Source organism: Asterias amurensis, chromosome 8, assembly GCF_032118995.1.
Source record: "Asterias amurensis chromosome 8, ASM3211899v1".
Taxonomy (NCBI): Eukaryota; Metazoa; Echinodermata; class Asteroidea; order Forcipulatida; family Asteriidae; genus Asterias; species Asterias amurensis.
In genome coordinates, this window is record NC_092655.1 from 8,192,721 (window position 1) to 8,214,759 (window position 22,039).

Below are 22,039 nucleotides of genomic sequence, written 5' to 3' on the forward strand. Positions count from 1 at the left end.
CTTTGAACGAATTTTGATAGATGATGACGTAAACAAAACATGACCATATACAACGAACAGACCGTGTATATGTTGGGCGCTATCGGTCAATCTGCGCGATCAACTGATCGCGCTGCGCTATCGACCGATCCACTGCCCTATTGAAATATCTATTGGTTGCGCAGCAATCGGTAGATCGCGCAACAATCGGTCGATCGCGCAACAATCGGTCGATCGCGCAACATTCGACAACTAAAAATTTATGTGACTGGTCATGAAGAGGGATGAGTCGAGATTTACACCCAAATTTTTAACAGTAGCAGAGGGGGTGATGGATATGTCATCTAAATCGAGCTGGATGTTGGGAAGTGTGTTAAGAACCCTCGGAGAGGCAAACACCATAAATTCAGTTTTGGCTTGATTTAGTTTCAACCTATTACTACTCATCCAGGTGTTGATTTGAGAGATGCAGGTAGAAAGATTTCTAAGGGCACGTTGGCAATCACCTAGAACCTTGGGGTCAAACTCAGTATAAAGTTGGGTGTCATCGGCATATACATGGAAATTAATATTGTGGTTTCTTATGATGTCGCCAATGGGATGAGTATACATGATAAATCCCTGTGGTCCTATAACAGAGCCCTGTGGTATGGAGCATTTAAGAACATGGTTATCAGATACTGCATTTCTAATGGACACTTTGGTACAGCGACCATTTAGGTAAGACTGGAACCATGCAAGGGCAACACCTCTGATACCAAAACAGGTCTCAAGCCTATCCAAAAGAATATGATGATCAATTGTATCGAAGGCTGCAGACATATTGAGTAAAACCATGAGAACAACTTTGTTTTTGTCAAGAGAATGTGAAATGTCACTTATGACCTTGAGCAAGGCCGTTTCTGTACTGTGGTGTGCTTTATAAGCGGATTGAAATTTCTCATCAAAGTTGTTGTTGTTGACGTGGTTTATGACTTGACATGAGGCAGCCTTTTCAGTAAGTTCGGCAAGGAATATAATATTAGAAATCGGGCGAAAGCTATTGAGTACATTGCAATCCATGGTAGGTTTCTTGAGCACAGGTGTGATGATGGACTGCTTTAATGTTTCAGGGAAAACACCGGGCGTGAGCGAGGCATTGACAATTCTGGTTATAACAGGTAGCAGGATGGTTAGACACTCTTTGATTAGCCATAACGGAATAGTGTTAAGTGAGCAGGTTTTGTTGGGAAATCGGCCGATGAGTTGTTCAACCTCAGAGTTGGTGATGGACTTAAAAGTAGGCATCGTTTTGCTGGAATGAAGATTGTTGGTGAGCTGGCCAACCCCAGTGAGTATAGGGGTCTCAGGTTGAATATTAGACCTGATTTTCTCAACTTTGTCGACAAAGAAGGACATAAAGTTGTTGGCAAGTTCGGTATCAGAGTCGGTATTGTAGGCCGACTGAAACACGTCGGACAGGTTGAAAGCATGAATGTGATCAGAAATGCATGATGAAACTACTCGTTCCATGGCTTTTTCAAGACATTTTAAGTTTGCAACTGGTCTTTAGTTTTTGAATATCTCCTTGTCCAGGTTTGTTTTTTTGATGAGAGGCCTGATGTAGGAAACTTTGAGGCTAAAATGAACTGAGAGATTTGTTACAAGATTAGTGAAATACATAGGGTACAAATATATCAATGTTTCGCTCGCAGCTCGCAGGATTTTGAAGGAGATTTTATTTTATAAAAACTTTGAATCTCAGTAACAGTGGCAGGCTCAAAGACAGATAGTCTAAACTCTGGTTGAAGGTGTGGCAATGTCTTCGGCACGTTGTAAGGGACTGATGAAAATGATGAGCGGATGTCTGAAATCTTGGCGACAAAGAATTCATTTGCCAAGTCCTGATCATTGTAAGTGGATGGAAGGACAGGGGTTTTGGGTTTGAGCAACAACTTTACTTTTATCTTGAAGAGCTTCTTTTGATCTCCTGAGGAATCTTGTACTTTAGATGAATAATGGATGATCTTTGCCTGTTGATCAAATTCCTGACTTTTTTACGTTGGTTGCGATATTCTTGTCGTTGTATTTCCAGTTTGCCATTTTTCCGCCATTTCCGCTCCAGTTGACGGCAGTTTTTTTTTTGCTGTACGAATGTCATCATTAAACCAGGAGACTTCAGTTCGGACCGTGACAGATCTTGTTTTTCGAAGTGCGTATTTATCAAAGTTGTCACTAACAGTACTCTAATATTGGCTGACACAGGAATCCAAGCAGTCGAGCTTTGCCAAATGAGTTTCTATGTCGCGGAACACTTCAGGAGAATTCGCTTGTTTCCACTGTCGTCTCTTTACAGTAATGGATGGGACTTTGGGCTTGCACAGACTCAAGTTACACATGACTGCATAGTGGCCTGATAATCCAGGTAGAATAACAAAGTTTGAGACAATAGGTGGGGTGATGTCACGAGTTATGACAAGGTCCAGGCAATGACCGAGACCATGAGTCGGCTCCTTGATATGCTGGGTAAGACCAAAAGCCTGAAGCAGATGCTTAAACTGGTTTGCATTGTTGTGGTGGATGTCATCAACATGAATATTATAAGAGGTGTTAAATTTGCATCAGGGATTTTGGTTTTTACCCATACACCGATGTGTGTTAGCACTGTATACTCAGTACTTTCCCGAGTCCTGTGAAAAAAATATCACAGGCATGTAACTCGGGTGGGATTCGAACCCACGACCCTTGCAATTCTAGAGCAGTGTCTTACCATGGAGGAAGGAAGAAAAGGAGCTCGAACGACCCTCAAAACCGCAGAGTAACAAAAGCATACCCTGACAATGCCCCTGTCTGACCAGTTGAAAAAGATAGGAGACCTCCAGCTGGACGGCCGATTAGTGAGCGCGATTAGATCTCTTTGTACTAAGGTGTGGTACCGCCACTCTGCACCGTTGCCTTTGTGTAAAGTTGAATCATTGGAGACAAGAATTGTGAATACACACGTTTTCATTTACCGTTTGTGGTGTTTACATGGAAATATCATAGCATATTTTTACATTTTTGCAACTTTCCTGTCACTAGCAGTGGTTCAAAATTTGGGTATTGGCACATGAGGGTGATTGGTATTCATTGGTGTTTTTTGATTTGGTGGGCAAAGTGTACACAAATTTTATCAGGTCTCAAAAAAGGTATTTCTTCATTATATCCACACGACATACGACACCATAGTTGAGTGAAGAACCAAGTGCGCACGCGCAAACTCACATACGCCAGGTTGCCCCGTTGTTTGTTTAAGGTATGTGGGTGATTATGAGGTGTCGTTAAACGACCGCGGTACCACAGGTCGGCTTTTGAAGTCCCTTAATTCGAGCGCCTTCTCTTTCCAGGCATGCAACTGCCCGTTGAAAAAAAAAGAGGAAAATTTTCAAAGGCACAACGCAAGTGGGAGCAAGGCAGCCGAAACGCCACGGGACATGATACCCACAATGGTATCCTAGAAAATGTTGAGGTTTATTATGCTCTTAGGTGCAATTTTAGCATGTACTAGGCTTATTTTACATGATTGTAGCTGTACACTGTTAATGCCAGGCATATATTAGGCTTTAAAAAAAAATTCCGAAAAAAAATTCCGAAAAAAAAGGGTTTTTTTTTTCCCGTTTTTTTTTTTTTTTTTTTTTTTTTTTGCCAGAACAAGAAAGGGAGACGTAAGGTTCTCAGACGTTCACCCTCCATTCAAACAATACAGCGGAGGTTACACAGCCTAGAAGCTACTTGTCAACAGCCTCTTTTGGTAAGTACTATTCCTCCATGGTATTATGTATTGCGTGTACAGTTTCAAACCTACATGTACTAATAAACCCCCGGGCTTACAGGTTTGCAGTGGATCAGATGATTTCATCATTTTAAGTTTTTCAGCTCCCCATTGAAAACTGGAAAAAAGTTTACAAATTCTTACTGTGTCCCCCCCCCCCCAGTTTTGCACTCACTTTTTGAAACACTGTTAAGGTCTAGATCTAGTGGGAGGGGGGGGGGGCGGGAGTTTGGAGGTCAGGTTTTCTAACAGACATAAAGAAAAATTAAACCTCCCCCTGCCCCATGCACACCCCAGAACAAATCCAGGGTTTGCTGTTGTTGCATCTGGACTCCTTATGTTCTGGCATTGTGTTTACTCCTGTAAGGTTCTTTTCAAAAACACGGCAACTCACAGAGAGATGGTCATTACATGGTGTTACCTGAAACCTCACTAGATTGTATGTCTGCCATACACACAAACCCTACGTAATGATTCTTTTTATGTTATTTTATTTTTCACACAAAAACAGATTTTGCAAAGAAAACATGCATAAGGCAGTGCTTCTTTGTTAGCAGGGTAACGATTGAGACAAAAAAACAAATCCATCTGCAGCTGATGGGTTCCCTGGGCCATTGACATCAACCTTCACAAGCCGGAAAAAGATGCAGCAGGGTAGTAGAATAAACTTTGTTTGAAGACAGAATTACCTGGGCCCAATTTAATCTCTGCCATCACCGAATTCTGCGCTAGCTGTGTAAGCCTAGAATGCCTAGTAACTTGGTGTATGCACCCGTAGAAGCCAACACTGTCCTATGAAATATGCTTGGTGTCAGAATTCTCTGCTTTCACAAGCGCTGATTTTGTTGTTTTGCACAGTAGCCAGAGCCATGAAATTGGGCCCTGACCTGTACACATTGATGACATTATTTTTGTTTGTTGGGGGGGGGGGGGGGGTGCTAGGGTATTAGAATCAACTTTGTTTGAAGACAGATTTACATGGTTTGTACATGTACACATTGATGTTATTCTTTTCTTGTATTTTACAATTTATTACAATTTAACTGTACTAAGATAAAAACAGCTAACAAATAATTTGTTACATGTGCATGCTTAGGTTTTTGTTCGAAGACAGAATGACCTGGCATGTACATATTATTGTTATTTTATTTGTGATTTAAGTACAGCTATACCAAGTACATGTATCTACAGAATTTTAATTCAGATGTTTTCGTTATCAGAGGCAACTTTTTTTAATGTTGATATTTTAACCAAAAAAATAATTTCTATTGTTGGTTGCAAATATATACATATTTTGTTATTACAAAAGTTCTTTGTGTTGATTTTTGATTATAACTTCATTTCTTGTTATTTTTCTGCTCACCAGGTTTGAATGTTGTAACCATGTTATCATAGTGTATTGTTGGTAACATATAGGACAAGTTTTTTTCACATAAGTGCTAAATTAATCAATTTAAACCTCCCATCCCTCTGAAAGACATAAAATGAAATAATACATGCGTAAATTATTATGATTTATTAAAGCACATAATTATTTGTGACTCCCTCCTGAACATTATAACTAGAAAAATTGTTACGAATTGAGACAATAAACCAAAGCAAAGCCGCCTAATCCGATGGTGGATACGACAATTCCGTTAAATTGTCCATCAGTATAGCTGCCATCACACATGATGGCAGTGGCACTGTTGAATGCCAGGATAGTCCTAACCTCACCACTTGCAGATATTCAACATGGCGATTTTTTCTATAAAATAAAATGAGAGAATCCATACAAAATTATTCACATAAGATTCAAGGTTGCATGGTGGGTGTCGATATTGTTTGTGAACTTGAATTGCTTTAAAACGTTATCCATGCCAAAAAGGCAATCATAATCCAAAGTAAACAGTTACATACATAAATGTACATGTAAAGTACTGAGAGATATTTGTGTAGATGCACATGTGTCAACAAAGTTCATATAACAAGATGTGCAGTTACTTTGAAGTGAACAGCGATGCTCATGTTTTTGTTTTTTTTTCTTTTTTATACAACACCTTGAACACCCAGCAGGGTGGATACATGCACATTGCAAGTCCTATTATTAATATTATTATTATGTACATGTACATGTACATGTTGAACATTCAAAACTAACAAAGCTCTACAATATCAGTTGAAATTGATAGCTAATTTTGCCATTAATTCATAAAACGCAAGATATAACTTACGCCCCTCCCCAACATTTCTCCAGACTGTGCATGTGTTGTTCACATTACATATGACGTAAACGGAAATAAACCTTGTGTCTCCATCATGTTCGTTCATGTTTTTAGTCATGTATAGCCTACTATTTTTGGCAGCAGAAATAAACTGATCAAACGAAGTATCATGCAGTATAATTCATGAATCATTTTGTGGGCTTACCAGTCTGTCTTTAGTCATCGATCATCAGGGTTTGGCTCATCATCTTTGCCCTGACGATCACCGTCACCGGGCTGGTTTACTGCGGTCACAGCAAGTGGTTTAAACATGTATGGCACAACGCCACGAACTTCGCCTTCTTCGTTACCGTCTTCGGCTTCTATCTCGTCTCGCCTAATCGCTAGAGCTCCCCTCACTATCCTCAGAAGTGCCTCCCTGAAATGCCTCTTCCTCATCTATACTGTGGTTCTCCCATTCAGTTACTCGCTGCTATCGGATATTTTCGCTGTTTCTGGTCAACAAAATATAGCCCATATTGTCCGATGTTATTCCGCATTAGTGCGTGGTGTGACATCACAGGCAAAGTATGAATGGTTCGTGGGTCACCGGCTTTTGCCAAAACGGAGTACGCCGTTGGAATTTGTCGTTTTTTTTGCATGAAGGAACAAGTTTGATTGACATTTCTCAAACGAAAACAGCAACATAGCCTTTATCAATAATCCGTTATCTTATAGTTAATCTTTAAAGCACTCACACATCTCCGTTCGACGTGTATTATTCATAACAATGTCTGTATACAACGCATTTATACAACGCATTTACTATGGCAACCGGGGCCAGAAGTAAGCTATTTAACAATGATATTTAGCATGTAGTTTTTCTGTGTGGAAGGGCAACCTGCAAATATTTCTTTTTCTCAGCTACAAATGTCGTACACAAGATCAGGCCTTGCACACCCAGACACTTCTTATCTTTTTTTAAGGTGTATACCGTATTTTCCTGCGGATAAGACGCTCGGCGGACAAGGCGCAGGACGCTAAAATGACCACAACAAAATTCAAACATCAGCAGACAAGGCGCACGTTTAACCGCACACAAAAGAACACCTGGCGCCACCCGGTGTCCGTACATTGACACAAAGACGTAATATGTTGCCTTTGAGAACCTACGCATACCGACCTTTATCCAATCAGCCAACGCTGTATATTGTAAATAACATAAAGTTCGGCCCAATCAGCAGGCAGAAACCATGGTCCACACACTGTCTGAAGTTAATTTTGTTTGCAACATGAACACAATGCCTCCCTGAACATCCGACGTCCCACAACGAGGATCCTTGCTGATACAGATACATGTACATTGCAACGACAGACGGACGTAGCGTGTGTGTGTAGTAATGTATCCTCCGGCCGGGATGTCGCTGCATGCACATTAATATGCACATGTACACTGTGGATTGCGCTGCTCAATCTCGAGATTGCACAACAGATGTTGGAGACATGTGGGCACCGTATTGAGCGATGTTCGCCGACGGGTTGTGCTACGCCCTCGCATTTGCGCTGCCTGGAAATGCGCCCAAATTTCCACGTGACTGTTCGGATCCCAAGCATGCCCAGACACGTCGAGTCTTGTCTCAATGCGTTTATTGCTGGTTCGCGTAATTTTTACCAATAGAGGACGTTTAACCTCACGCTATTACATTGGATGTTTCTTGTATTTATTGTCACACGCACAGTCACAACGACTAGAGGCGTGATATCTGCTTTTGTGTTGCGTGATTAAATTTACAGACCTCGGAACGGTTGCGTTTTTGGGCTAATTTCTGTGTCATTTTGAGAGATTTTTGAATCTGAACTTGGACATCGTTTACAGGCAAGTTTCATGCGAGGGCAAACATGATTTTAACAACCGTTCCTACCCGAAGTTTTGAAGCAATAAAATAATTCAATAAAATAAAATGTGGTTTCTTCCCTAATTTTTTGTATTTTGTATTATTTTTTTTGGCCTTTCAAACAAATACAAATCATATCCTAGTAAGATAATGCTACGTTCCCATAATACTTTCTAAAATCAAACGTCTAAAAAGAGGCAATAAATATTAATACGCTTTGAACGTTTATTGTAACAATAATATAAAACTCTTGTCCTACCAAAGATGACAGTTAAGTTCCCAAAGCACTTATCAATCACAAAGGTCTAAAAAGAGGCAAATACAAAAATGAATTATTACCCCATCCTTTTAAAATACGTTCAGCCTAAAGCACACTTCAGAGATCGTTGTTCTCTACAATAAAAACCCTCAAAGTTTACCACACAATATAATCGCGGTTGGGTGAATGACGTTTGTATGAAGTTATTGACTGTCAATCGTTTTCGGAACGAGTACCCGGCCACACAGAAAAACATTTGTACACCGCTGACGTCTGTTGGACCGAAAGCTAGACGCATTGCGGCATTAATGGAATGAAAGCACGGTCATGGGGAATAAACACTTTGCATCATTGTTGGAATAATTGGACCAGCTGGGGGATTGCGGCATTGTTCAAACGAAAATACGGTCTCAGTGTCTGAATAGCCTTGTTCGACCGCATTATTGAGTAAGGATTCTTCACACAAAGATCGTTGATTTAAACTGGACATGAAGGTTTTTTTATTTCACGCAGTGATCATCTAAAAAAAAATCAATCATCAGCAGACAAGGCACACTGAAAGATAAGACGCATCGATGTTTTTGGGGTCTAAAAAGTCAGATAAGACGCGTCTTATCCGCAGGAAAATACGGTAACTGTTTATGTATGCTATCACCTGATGTGCTGTATATTTCACCAATAAAGGGTGTTAAGCTTTGTGTAATTGAATTGTTCTAAAAATGCCCTCTAGAGTTTAACATTTGTTGTATTCATTGTATATGTAATTTAACGATCAGAGAGTACCAGCCCAAATAGGAAATGATGTGACTGTTTGCGGTCGATGTGCGAGGTGTACATCCTGATCACGATGTGGTTGGTGATTTGGGCACTTTCTGGTGATTTTTTTAAGGTTGAATCCAAACAAAGACCAACGGTTCCCGCTCTTTCCAATATGCAGCAGTTCAGTAATGGAACAGTCTTCCAGAGGTTGTTAAACAGGCTGAGACATCAGAACAATTCAAAACCCGGTTAAAAACATATATCTGTTTACTTTGTACAACAATTGTTGATTTCCTTTTACAGCGCATAGGGACCTCACGGTGGTATGCGCTATATAAGAATGGTTTTATTATTATATTATTATATAAATTTCATTGGACGTGTATATGGCAGCTGGACAGTCCAGATACAGCAATATTTTGAGAAAGATAATTATTTAAGACTATCCCCGCGGGCTATCAGTTTTGATGAATTGGGTGGCCATTTTCACTGGTCACGGGCCAGCAGGCCCCGTTAATTTTGACCCCTGTAGTGACGTTTTACTATGTCCAAATATAACATGGTTTGAAGGTCAGTTCTAGCTTGCTGAGGTATTGAAAAGCGACAAAAACTAGTACATCAACTTCCAATACTGAGGGGAGCTTATTTCAACTGTTCACCCAAAGAGAACAATGTAATATTTATAGAAGAGTTTGCGATAACACCATGTAATGACTTTCTCTAAATGAGTTGGGGTGGTTCTGAAAAGAACCGTTGGGTTAACTCGACGTTTCGATCAGTATGCTATGATCGTCTTCTGGAGAATGTGATCAGAGCATACTGATCGAAACGTCGAGTTAACCCAATGGTTCTTTTCAGAACCACCCCAACTCATTTAGAGAAAGTCGTTACATGGTGTTACTGCAAACTCTTCTATAAAGTTTCAAATCCTACTTAATGTAATATTTGTTTTACACCTCATATGTACACATGTTTGAGGTGTACATGTATGTTCTCTAGTTAGGCATAATTGAGCTCCAGAAAACATTGATTGACATTAACATGTGCCACTATCTATTCATGTGTTGGGGTCACTATGGCAATGTTCTTGCATAAGAGCAACACCAAACTGTTTCAAAATCGCAAAGCACATGAAAAGTAGATGATCCTCCCTGTTCAATGTCACTGCGTAGCGCTCTTTGAAGCTTTGTCAGTCTACTTGTCTTTTGTATATTACCATTTGGGTGAATACTCGCAAGTGTGCTTGGTATACAGCAAAGTAGCATCTGGCACATGATGCGGAATGGACCAGTGAGAATTTGACTTCTGGTCATGGGTATGTATGATGAATACTAATACATTATAGTCTTCTTACCTGCTGCAGTTTTTCTTCATGCTCTGGCAACAAAGTTTCCTTAGCATTATTTTCTGATCTACAAGTTGTGTTTTTGTTGTGAAGTGTTGACTCAAGATGTTGGTCCTGGTGACTACTTTGTCCATGTCTCTCATCCTCCTCTTCAATCAGCTTTGTTATTCCTCCCTGTTCAATGTCACTACGTAGCGTTTTTTGAAGCTTTGAAAGTCCATGATTATCCTTGTTCTAGAGGTATATAAAGCACAAAAGTAAAACAAATTTTGTTAAATTCTTCTTGGATCATCCCAAAATTATGTAAAATATACCCGGTCAGTTTCCCTTGAGAATTATTACTTGCAAAAATTAAAAGGGGCACATGAATATTGTCTTTATTAGTTTTCAAAAATACTGCAAAGAACTAGCAAAAAGTAAAAGCATTAATTTCTAAGTAAAAGCATTTAGAAAAAGCATCTTCTAAATTCCGTATGAATAAGCTTATAAATTCTTTTACTGCAAAGCATTCACTTAATGCTTTGGAGTAAATACTTCTGTGATTAAGCTGTCTGCCATGGCTGAATGGATGTTAACAAAAGGATTCCTTTGTATGACAACTCCCATTCACGTCTACGTACGCACTGCACACACACACACACAACCCAAGCAGCATTTGGATCGACAGTAACACTTACACGTGTGGATATTTACAAGTCAGCCATGAGTGATTTCGATTCTGACAATTATCAGTTTGATGAAGGAGATTCAACTGGACCTCCAGAATCAAAGCAACAAGTCTTCATTAAACTTCTGAAAAATTAAAGTGTCTTATTGACAAAATCACAAGTGCCAAAAATTAGAGCAGAGAAGGAGAGTGCAATAAAGAAGATGAGAGCAGATTATGAGCACGCGACTAGCCTCGTCATCACTGACAAACAGCTGATGAAGAAGATTAACAACATGAAAAATGTTGTGAAACTGAAGTCTGATTTGACCAAGACCGGAAACAAACCGCTGATACTAAAGAACTGGGAGAAAACGCTGCTGGATCTGCTGCAAGTACAGCATAGTCCAGTATTTAATAGGGTGGTAGGTAAGAGAGATTTCAAACAAAGAATCAGATTGAAAAATAAAACAATTAAATTCTATGTACATTGTACATGTACTGAAGTACATTATATTGTAATTATATTGTAACATGTAGTTCTTGCACTGTTTTTTTAACTATAGGTGGTTTGAGTGTTGGCATCAAGAAGTCATTAGATCAAGAATCAAAATCATCATGGTGGGTTCAAGCGGTCTCGACAGGAACAGACTGAATCAAGTTGATCTAACGCCCTCCCCCTAGACCTGACAAGATGATGAAGTCTTCACTCCCAGAAACAGAGGAAACTAAACAGCTGTCTACGGCGGAGTTACAAAGATTGGTCTTATTAGAACAGCTGAAACTTATACGTATGCAGCAACAGAAAGTATAATTGTACCCAAGCAAAAACTGTACCTAGTAATTTTTTTAATTATGTTCTATTTATTTTGAAGTTTATTTCACACTAGTGACTGACATTTTTAAGAAAAAGAATCTCTACAACAAATTATTTGAACAAAAACAGTTGTTTGTTTATATTTCTGTATATATGTATGCCTAGGGGCTTCTCAGACTTAACTAAAAAGTTAGAGGACAAAATTTGTATGCACAGCATTGAATTTCTATTGAAATTTTACTGTTTCAAAAATTACTGGAACTTCTTTATTTTTATAAAATAGGCTGTAAAGAGGTATTAAACAGAAGAAAAATGCTTAATATTTGAAATTACTTTATTTATTGACTAAGAAAAAAACCTTTTCATTTTCTTCAGCAAAAATAAATGCACATAATGTGTAAAAGCCTTGTGAGTTTTAGTGTTTGTACTTCTGTTGTGATACACTGTATTCAGAGTCTATTAAGTATATCAGCGATGTCGCTCCTCCTTTGTTGACCCCTTCTTCTCACGCGATGGTCATTCACATCATTTTGACCATCTACATCCAAGTCATCAACATTGTTGTACTCCAGCTCAGGGAAGACACGATCATCATCTTGTAGGTACTTGGCATACTCCAGCTCAGGGAAGACACGATCATCATCTTGTAGGTACTTGGCATACTCCAGCTCAGGGAAGACACGATCATCATCTTGTAGGTACTTGGCAACGTTGTGGAGTGTCAAAACAAAGGGTAACCTATCCGCCTCCAAAGTTCAAACTACAATAAATAATACGTGAAAGACAACTTATAGGGCCCAGTTTATGGTTTTACTTATAAATACGCACAATTTTTCCCTGATAATCACCTTTCTCCGCTTCTGTGCTAGCGTTGAGGGTTAATGCACACACTCAAGCAAATGTTCGTTGCTAAGCTGTAAAATACACTTAAAGGGACAAACCGGCTCACCGTTTACGCAATTTAGGGCTGTAGAATCATCAATAATGTTTTTATAGATGGTTGCTGTAAAATAAAATCATCAAAATGTCACGTAATTAGCGAAAAATGATTAAAAAACCCAAAAGCGGCAAAAGGCCAGCGTGTACGTGTTTCCAGCCGTTGCAACTGTCAAATCTTCGTGACATTGTCGCACAATGTTTTAAGTAGACTGGTGCTTTGTTTATAGCAACGTTTTACTACGACGCAGCATAAGGATCCAGTCTATCCATAAATTACAAACAACCAACATATACGGATCAGGCAAATCCTTCGACGGTGGAGGTAGTCATGCTTCGACGTACATCCAAAGATTGTCACGAAGAACACAAAAAACTAACCCAGAAAATGATGGGACAGTGACAAGTAAATTGAGCATTCCTGGCACAAACTAGGCATACTACTGCAGTGCATAGGCATGATGCAGTTTGGAATGCGATCGTGGTGTACAATCATGCTCCCGATGTGCTACTCCTAGAACTATTTCAGTTTCGTACGGCTGAAACCGAAATAGTTCTAGGAGTATCGACGTGCCAGGACCCATTCAACATAGGTTTGTCTTCAGTGATAGCTTTTAGTAAGAAAAGTCTGGCACTTTGTGGTGATTGACAACATAGAGTGAAAAACTGCAAAAAGAAGCGCTACTCGCGAACAAGTTTTGTTGTCATCTTTGCTATATTATTCGTAATCATTGAACCATGTATAAAACCTCCCCGGGTAGAATGTACATCAAAGATTGTGCTGAGCAAGGACAAAATCAGGATCGTTTATATTTCCAGGCTCATGAGCCAAAAATTTGAAAAAAGAATTTCTGTTTGTTTTACTGTAGGTACATATTTCTTATTGTAAAAAAAAAAAGTGAAACGTATGCTGCATTATATTGTTTTCGTCGGGGTTCCCGCGGGATTTGAACCTCAGATCATTAGCTTGGTAAGAAACACAATAACTCGTGGTGCCATTAGATCTGATCACATTTGGAGTAATTTTTTATATTATAAAGTTAATGTATATACTTAATAAAAATAATATCAAGATGATTTGACGTATAAATTTACTTCATTAGGCACAACTTCAATACCAAGAGAATCAATATCTGAAGAAAATGTGAAAATAGGACATTACTTTTGTGAGATATGGTTGGAACAAAATTACCTAATTAAATATTCATGTCATTGTAACTCAGCTAATTGATTAAGGGAATCAATGTGTGGTGAAGAGGTTTTCAACTAATGGTTTAAACCCGCGCCAAGGCCTGGACTTGATAATTTTACCAAGACGAAGTCGAGGTATATCAAGAACCAGGCCTCGGCGGGTTTAAACCACTAGCTAAAAACCGATTCAACACACTTTGATTCCCATTCATAAATACCTTTTCGGTCAAAAAACATCAACACTTCTTAGTCAAAAGGTAAAATAAATGCAAAAATTATAATTCTTCAATGATTTCTTTCAACACAACACCCCTCCAGCTATGAAATGGTAAGGCCCTCGGGTAAACAACTCCTTATAAGGAGATGATGTCTTACAAGCGCTGTGTATGATGGTGCAAGCTCGCGTGTCACGCCCATGTTACAACACTTTTTACTGGTGTTATATCATCCGTTCAAACAACCCCTCGTGGTGCCCTCTCTACCAATCAGAATGGATAAACTGGTATAAAAAAGGTATTTATGAATAAGAAATTAAACAATACCAAGTGGAGTGATTAAGTTATGTACTAAGCTTTGATTCAATATGAGTCTCAAATCTGTCATATCCATTGTTTTTAAGATTTCGAAAAAGGAAACAAAACATTTTTTTAAACTCAAAGATTACAATAGCTGTTCCGACGGAAGTTCGAAACAGCTAAGTACAACTTTCTGCTGTTACCTGTAACTGTTACCATCAGTAGATCAACCTCTGTTCATGCTTTAAATTTGCATAAATAAAATAAAAACAATACAAGAAAAATGTTCCATCGTGGTTTTTGTTTGCAATAATATACAAACTATACCACCTCAAAAGCTATTCAGCAGTCTATAAAAAACAGAACTTATAATATTAAAACCACCATTTATTATGAATAGTTTTTCTGATGTTTGTGTTCATAACTGACTAATATCCCACAGGTCTAAGCAATAACATTGTGTGGGTATTACAATATGCATTTATGATTTTAACCATAATCATGGAATGACATGCAATTTTTGCTTGGGCAGGGTTGAGATTCATCCAGAATACTATCAACAATGATTTTTGTAGGCAAAAAACACAATGTCCACAGATTTACATTAAACTTACACAGTTTGAAGATAATGATAGTATAAAGCTTCCCTGAAAGTATTAGTTGTTGAGGTGCTGTAGTTTTTCAGGAATTAGAAAAACAATGTCATGAAAAAATTAAAAATTGTCTCAGTGATCATGAGACGAAAATTATTGTAACATGTAAAAATGTATTTTTATGACATTGTTTTACTAATTTTTCAAAAACTTCAGCACCTCAGTGCTAACTGATATTTTAAGGTATGCTTTCTACTATCATTATCTTCAAACGGTGTAAGTTTAGTGTGACTCTCTGGACATTGTGTTTTGTGTTACAACAGTACCCAAATCCTTTATCGGTGTTTAATTTATTGTAAATTTACCTGTTGCACATTTCTCCGGCTGATCTGGTGTAAAGAGTACTTGAGCTCACTGCGATCACTCTCTAAAGAAGAATCCTACACATGTAATAAAAACATACAATAACAAATTAAAGTTTATAAATTCACAAATAAGTTTGCTTCTGGAACCCATAGTTTGACCATCGTTGTTCACAATTTGGCTTATCCTATACAATATTTGTCTAGCGTAAATTTATGAAGGCTGTTCAAGTCATCACCACTTCCACATCAAGGTCAGAAATATGCAAAACAAAATTCTTATGCTGGTTGCAACAAACGCAGGTTCAGAACAAATTATTATTCTATAAAAGCAGTGTTAAACTAGACACGGTGTTCGGTTGAACGCTACGTGATGACGTAGTTCAAAAACATTGAACCATAAAGATGACTTTTTATACAATGTGTCATTATTTTTATAGACAAACTTGTATTATATTTTTTAACAACTCCTTGTTTCTTCACAAATGCAATATATGTTTGAGTGAGATTGGCATCAGGTTTTATTTTGCAACTTATGGAAGCCCATAAAATTTTTTTGCTCACCCTGCACGAGATGCTGTACACAGATTTGATAATCAACAGCACCTTCTTTTGTTGGACAAAAGAGAGCGCTGTTGGGAATTCCCCCTAAAACGTTCACGCCATTTTTTACAAATTTAAACGTTGTTTTATTGTTATTTAATACCAGATGACGTCATTATGACGTAATTAGGCCTGTGGTGTCTTGATACTAAGGTTAAACTATCTGTTGAGTTTCAAGGTTCAAATCGATCTCGAAAGAAATATATTCTTTATCCCCGATGCAAATTTAACATCTATCAAATCAATCTCAATCTTGAGTTATCCGTAGATAAGCTCAAAAGTTGTTTTTTATTACGCCTGCGGTGTCTTGATACTAAGGTTCAACTATCTGTTGAGTTTCAAGGTTAAAATCAATCTCGAAAAAAATGTATTCTTTATCCCCGATGCAAATTTAACATCTATCAAATCGATCTCAGTCTTGAGTTAGGCCGTAGATAAGCTCAAAAGTTGTTTTTGGATGAAAAAAAATGAAGATGAACTTTGACCCAGGGAAACGACCCTGAAGTTAACACCGTACGATTTTGGCGTTAACTTTTCAAATGTTGTCCAAGTCTTTATCTATCCGATGCCCAGGTATGAACAACATAGCTTTTATATTTGTTGAGATACACAAATACGCAAATGGTCATTTTTCAACTTTAACATCCCTAAAATTAAAAAAAGGTGCGGTTTCAGCTACTCACTATTGCCTATGTACATAGTAAGTTTTAAGTTTGTACAAGCTTTACTTTTGTTTAAAAGCTTAAAAGTTTTTTTTAATGAAAACTAGAACAGTGAAGCTGCCATGGAGGGCTGCTGATCACCAGATAGAACCAATGACTGACAGAAAAACCAATCATTTGATCAACTGATGGTCAAAGGGGTGGGGACATTGACAAATATGAAGTAATGACCATTTAAGGTTTTCATTGATTCAGCTCATTCAACTGGAACCAGTGATCTTTGAGTTTTATCTTTTCATATAACATACATGTAAGCAGGAATATTTGATTAAAGTTTTTAACCGATACATCATTGCAATAAGGAGTTACGACCATTTAAGGTTTTCATTGTTGTAGTTTGTTTTTTGTTTAAAACAAACTATAAAAAACCATTAAGATTTTAATTTGATATTTTTTTAATCCAGATGTTTCAGCCTGAAAAAAACTTTAACATTTTTGTTATTTCAAAAACTTTAACTTTTTTTTTATTCCAAAACCTTTAACATTTGTTTATTCAAAAAACTTCAACATTATTTGAAAACATAGCTGAAAATTACAAAAAAATGACTGGCAATTATATATTTAACATTCTCACTTGGGCTTGTTCATACCAAAACAACTCAACTCAAAGACTTAAACTTAAACCATTTAACATTTCTTTATCATTTCATTTCTTAACAACTTTAACATTTCCAAAAAACTTTAACGCGGACGGCCGGACGGACAGACACGACAGAAATTGGTTCTACATAGGCTCGCACTGCTCTGCAGCTCGCCAAAAACACGAAGGCGAACTTTGACCCAGGGTAACGACCCGGCAGTTAAGGTCGTATGATTTTGGCGCTAACTTTTCAAATGTTGCCCAAGTCTTTGTCTATCCGATGCCAAAGTTTGAACATAATAGCTTTTATATTCGTTGAGATACAACAACAAGCAAATGGTAACTTTTCACCATTAAAAACCCTGTCATGACGTCATCAATGACGTCATCATTCCAAAAAAGTGGCGGTTACATGTACTCACTAGTGCCTATGTACATAATAAATTTTGTTTTGTACAAGCTTTACTTTTGTTTAAAATTGCTGGAGAAGGTTCGGAGAGAAAGAAGGAGACGAGAAAAAAAAAAATAGACATAGAATGTTTTTTAATTACAAAAACACTTTGTTCGGTTGAACATTACGTGATGACATAGTTCAAAAACATTGAACCATAAAAATGACTTTTCCTACAATGCGTCATTATTTTATAGTCAAACTTGTATCACATTTTTTAACAACTCCTTCTTTCTTCACAAATGCAATATGTTTGTGTGAGATTGGCATCAGGTTTCACTGTGCAATTTACGGAAACCCTTTAAAAAATTTTGCTCACCCTGCACGGGATCCTGTACACAGATTTGATAATCAACAGCGCTCTCTTTTGTTTGACAAAAGAGAGCGCTGTTGGGATTCCCTGAATAACATTCGCGCCATGTGATTTTTACAAATTTTAATTGTTGTTTTATTGTTATTTAAAACCTGATGATGTCATTACGACGTAATTAGTCCTGTGGGGTCTTGATACTTAGGTCCAACTATCTGTTGAGTTTATGCCGTAGATAAGCTCAAAAGTTGTTTTTTGATGAAAAAACACGAAGGCGAACTTTAACCCAGGGTTACTACCCGGAAGTTAAGGTCATATGGTTTTGGCGTTAACTTTTCAAATGTTGTCCGAGTCTTTATCTATCCGATGCCCAGGTATGAACATCATAGCTTTTATATTCGTTGAGATACAGCAACAAGCAAATGGTCATTTTCACCATTAAAAACTAGTCATGACGTCATCAATGCCGTCATCATTCCAAAAATGGCAGTTTCATCTACTCACTATTGCCTTTGTACATAGTAAGTTTTAAGTTTATACGAGCTTTACTTTTGTTTAAAAGCTCAAAAGTTGTTGTTTTTTTATTGAAAAAAATCGAAGGCGAACTTTGACCCATGATACCAGAAGTTAAGGTCATATGATTTGGGCGTTAACTTTTCAAATGTTGTCCAAGTCTTTATCTATCCGATGCCCAAGTATATGAGGGGCCGTTTATGACTAAATGAGCAAACCCATATATATATATATATATATATATATATATATATATATATAAGAGCAAAACCATATATATAGAAGCAAAACCATATATATATGAGCAAAACCATATATATAAGAGCAAAACCATATATATAAGAGCAAAACCATATATATAAGAGCAAACCAAGAGCAAACCCATATATATATAAGAAGAGCAAAACCATATAACAGCAAAACCATACATATATATGTAAGAGCAAACCATATATATAAGAGCAAACCCATATATATAGGAGCAAACAATTTATATAAAAGACCACCGAAAATATATATAAAGATCAACGGCAAATATATAATAGATCAAAAAATAAATATAAAGGATTAATACTCAAATATAAAAGACAAAACAAACACAAATATATTTAACAGCGCCCTCTATATTGGACGTAGTTTCATATATATATATTAGTGCTGGGCGAATAGTGAAATTTTGTTATTTGGATACCGCTGGCCAACTATCCGAAATTAACCGGATATTCGAATAGTTTTTTCGCCGCTAGAGGGCGCTATTTAATAAAATAAAAAAAATTTTTGCCGCTAGAGGGCGCTGTTCGTTTGTGAATGAGATCTTTTGGGCGGATTGATATTAGTTTTAGACAGTGTCACTCGGTTCATTCATAAAAATGACCGGATCTAATTTAAAGATGGCGATTTGCTTTTTCTTTTGATCGTCATTGACTCTACGTGAAGGAAAACTTTTGTAATCTTTGAACAAATTACGTCAGAAATGTCATTGTTTTAACTCTTCACGGAGGTGAGCATAGTTAAATACTTAATATATGCTGTTTTATGCTGTCTTAATAGAAGTTTCATAAGGATTCAGACAAAACATTCATATCAGTTGTCGCCCAACGTCCGCGGATATTCGGATATTAAAGAATGTCCGGTTACTCGGTTGTAATTACAGAATTATCCGGTTTGTAAATAGGTATTCGCACCCTATGCGGATATCCGGTTAAGAAAAAAAAGGCATTCGCGGTTACGGATAGGAAAACCTATTCGCCATTAACCGGATATTCAAATAATTCACCCAGGCCTAATATATATGACATGTGCACCCACATATATATAAGACATAAAAATCTCATACAAAGGACGTCAACGGCCGTCAAAGGTTAAAATCGCGAACGAAAATCACCGAGCCGTAAATTCAGCCTTGGTCTGGCACCTGGTAATCATTGCGCACGTTTCGCTGGGAAAAGGAGAGGTAGCCCACCTTGTTGAGCTGTTAATGGCTCCACTTTTAACATCGGTCTCATCACTGTCGCGAGTGATGAGACCGATGTTAAAAGCGGAGCCATTAACAGCTCAACAAGGTGGGCTAAGGGAGAGGGTGACTGACACGTCACGACGGCATGACTTTAATTGTATAGGTTTTCTCGGTCAAATTCGGCAAATGAGCAGTCAATTTCGTTTTCATGCGTTCGAATTAAAGCTGTTTTGCCTCTCCAGTTGTTACTGCGTTTCAAATTCAGAATTCGGCCGTTCAATTTCGTTTTGAACGGCCGTAATCTGAGCCAAGCCACCGCCGGCGCCACTGTAGCCCGAAGGAAAAGGGCCACGCACTGACGCAGGTTCTGTACTCGATTTACCGAAGGGCGGGCCAGCCCCCTTCGCAGGTCGAGAGCCGCACCGAGAAAGGTGGGCACCTGAGAGGGGATCGGTGCAATTTCTCGGTGTTTACCAGGAACCCCAGGCTGGACGTGAGGCGCCAAGTAATCATCAGCACCGCGTCCGTTGCCTTCTGCGATCGGCCCACGATTAGCGAATTGTCGAGGTATTGGAAAATCAGCAGTCCTCTGCCCCGATCGCCCGCACCACGCGGGTGAAAACCCGAGGGGAGGTGGACAGACCAAATGGGGAGCACCACAAATTCATATAGCGTTCCTTTGTAAAGAAAGCACAGAAATTTGTGGTGTTCGACCCTGATGGGAAAGTGTAGGTAAGCGTCCCGAAGGTCCAAGCTCGCCCCCCCCCCACACAGGTGTATCGATTGATTTGAGGATTGCCCGCAGTGTTTCCATACGGAAGCGCTTTGGGCGGATAAATCAGTTCAGGGGCTTTAAATTTAGGATCGGCCGACAAGTGTCCACATCCTTCTTGGGCACTAAGAAGAAAGTGGACATGAACCCCGTCTGCGTTCCCTGGTCGGAGACAACGCGCACCGCCCACTTGAGGAGAAGGGAACTGATATCCCCTTCGAGATCATGGCGCTTGAGAGGGTCGGACGGGATGGGCGTTGGCCGAGTCAGCATGTCCGACAGGGGGTCTACATGAACTCGAGTGCGTAGCCGCACTCGATCGTCTCGAGGACCCACCTGTTGGACGTGATCTGCGCCCCGGACCCCAAAAATTCCTGAAGGCAGCCTCCCACAGGTCCGTCGGCGGGAGGTTGCCTGGAGACAGGGAAGTCACTTCCTCAACGCCCTGGGATACCGGGGGGCGGTCGCACGAAAGCCGTGACCCGACTGGGCCCGCTGCTGGGCCTGGGTGGGCGTGCATGTATTTGCTGCTCTTTGGTTCCCACGGAACCCACCACGGGCGGGTCTCTGTGGACGTCGGCAGGGAATAACAAAGGAGGCTTGTTTGTGTTTCTTCACCGCTGGTGCAGAGGACTGTGGTTTCTTAAGAGTTGATCTTGTCAGTAGCCTCTGGCCTCGGCCTCCATAGATTCTTGGAACTGCCCCGAAAAAAGGTCCCGTCCCGTAAGGGGGAGTGCATCAAGCCGCTTGCGTGCCCCTATGGACGGAAGGAACAATGCATCTAGGACGCTCGCCCTAGGGGCCGAAGTCGCTAGGGTGGAGACTCTTGTAAATTGATCTAGGACGGTGCGCAGCCCGTTATCCAGACAATGGAGGGCCGCCACATCATATCAGCCGGGACCGCGAGTCCTCATCGTCGGCCAGTGCAAGGTATTCGGACAAGAGAAGCAAGAAGGACGATGTGCGCATGCTGAAGCGAGACGGCGAGTCCATATTCCTGATTACCTCCACCATTTTCCCCCGCATTTTGTCGGCAAAGGGAAGTTTGGAGGAGGTTGACCCCCTGTCCGCGGCCAGTTTGTCTGCTGGGAGTCCGGCAGGACCGGGGTCGAAAAATATTTATCGAAATCCCTGGCGTATATGAATCAGCCCGCTTAGGGTAAGCAATCCAAGAAGAAGCTGACATAATGCCCTCGATGCGTCCAGTACATACGCGGTCGAGTGGCATAGCCGGGAAAACATTCCCGCTTACTCGGAGGACGACTCCACGGCAGGCATGTCACGGGGCGTTGTGGGTAGAATGGTGGAGGGCGCTATTGTGTGTGTGTGAAAGTCTTAGCATTATTGCCTCGCAGCATAGGG

The 22,039-nt window shown here is 39.3% G+C and overlaps 1 protein-coding gene across 3 annotated transcripts in view; it reads right to left on the bottom strand.

Annotated features, from left to right (window-relative positions):
- Window positions 1–22,039, bottom strand: part of LOC139941078 (protein FAM178B-like) — a 162,284-nt gene that overhangs the window by 111,366 nt on the left and 28,879 nt on the right. For all 3 annotated transcript variants that reach the window (XM_071937502.1, XM_071937500.1, XM_071937501.1), the window contains exons 4-5: window positions 15,274–15,348; window positions 10,220–10,444 (exon numbers count right to left, since the gene is read on the bottom strand). In XM_071937502.1, coding sequence (XP_071793603.1) covers window positions 10,220–10,444; window positions 15,274–15,348 — 300 coding nt within the window. The remainder of the gene's footprint in view (window positions 1–10,219; window positions 10,445–15,273; window positions 15,349–22,039) is intronic.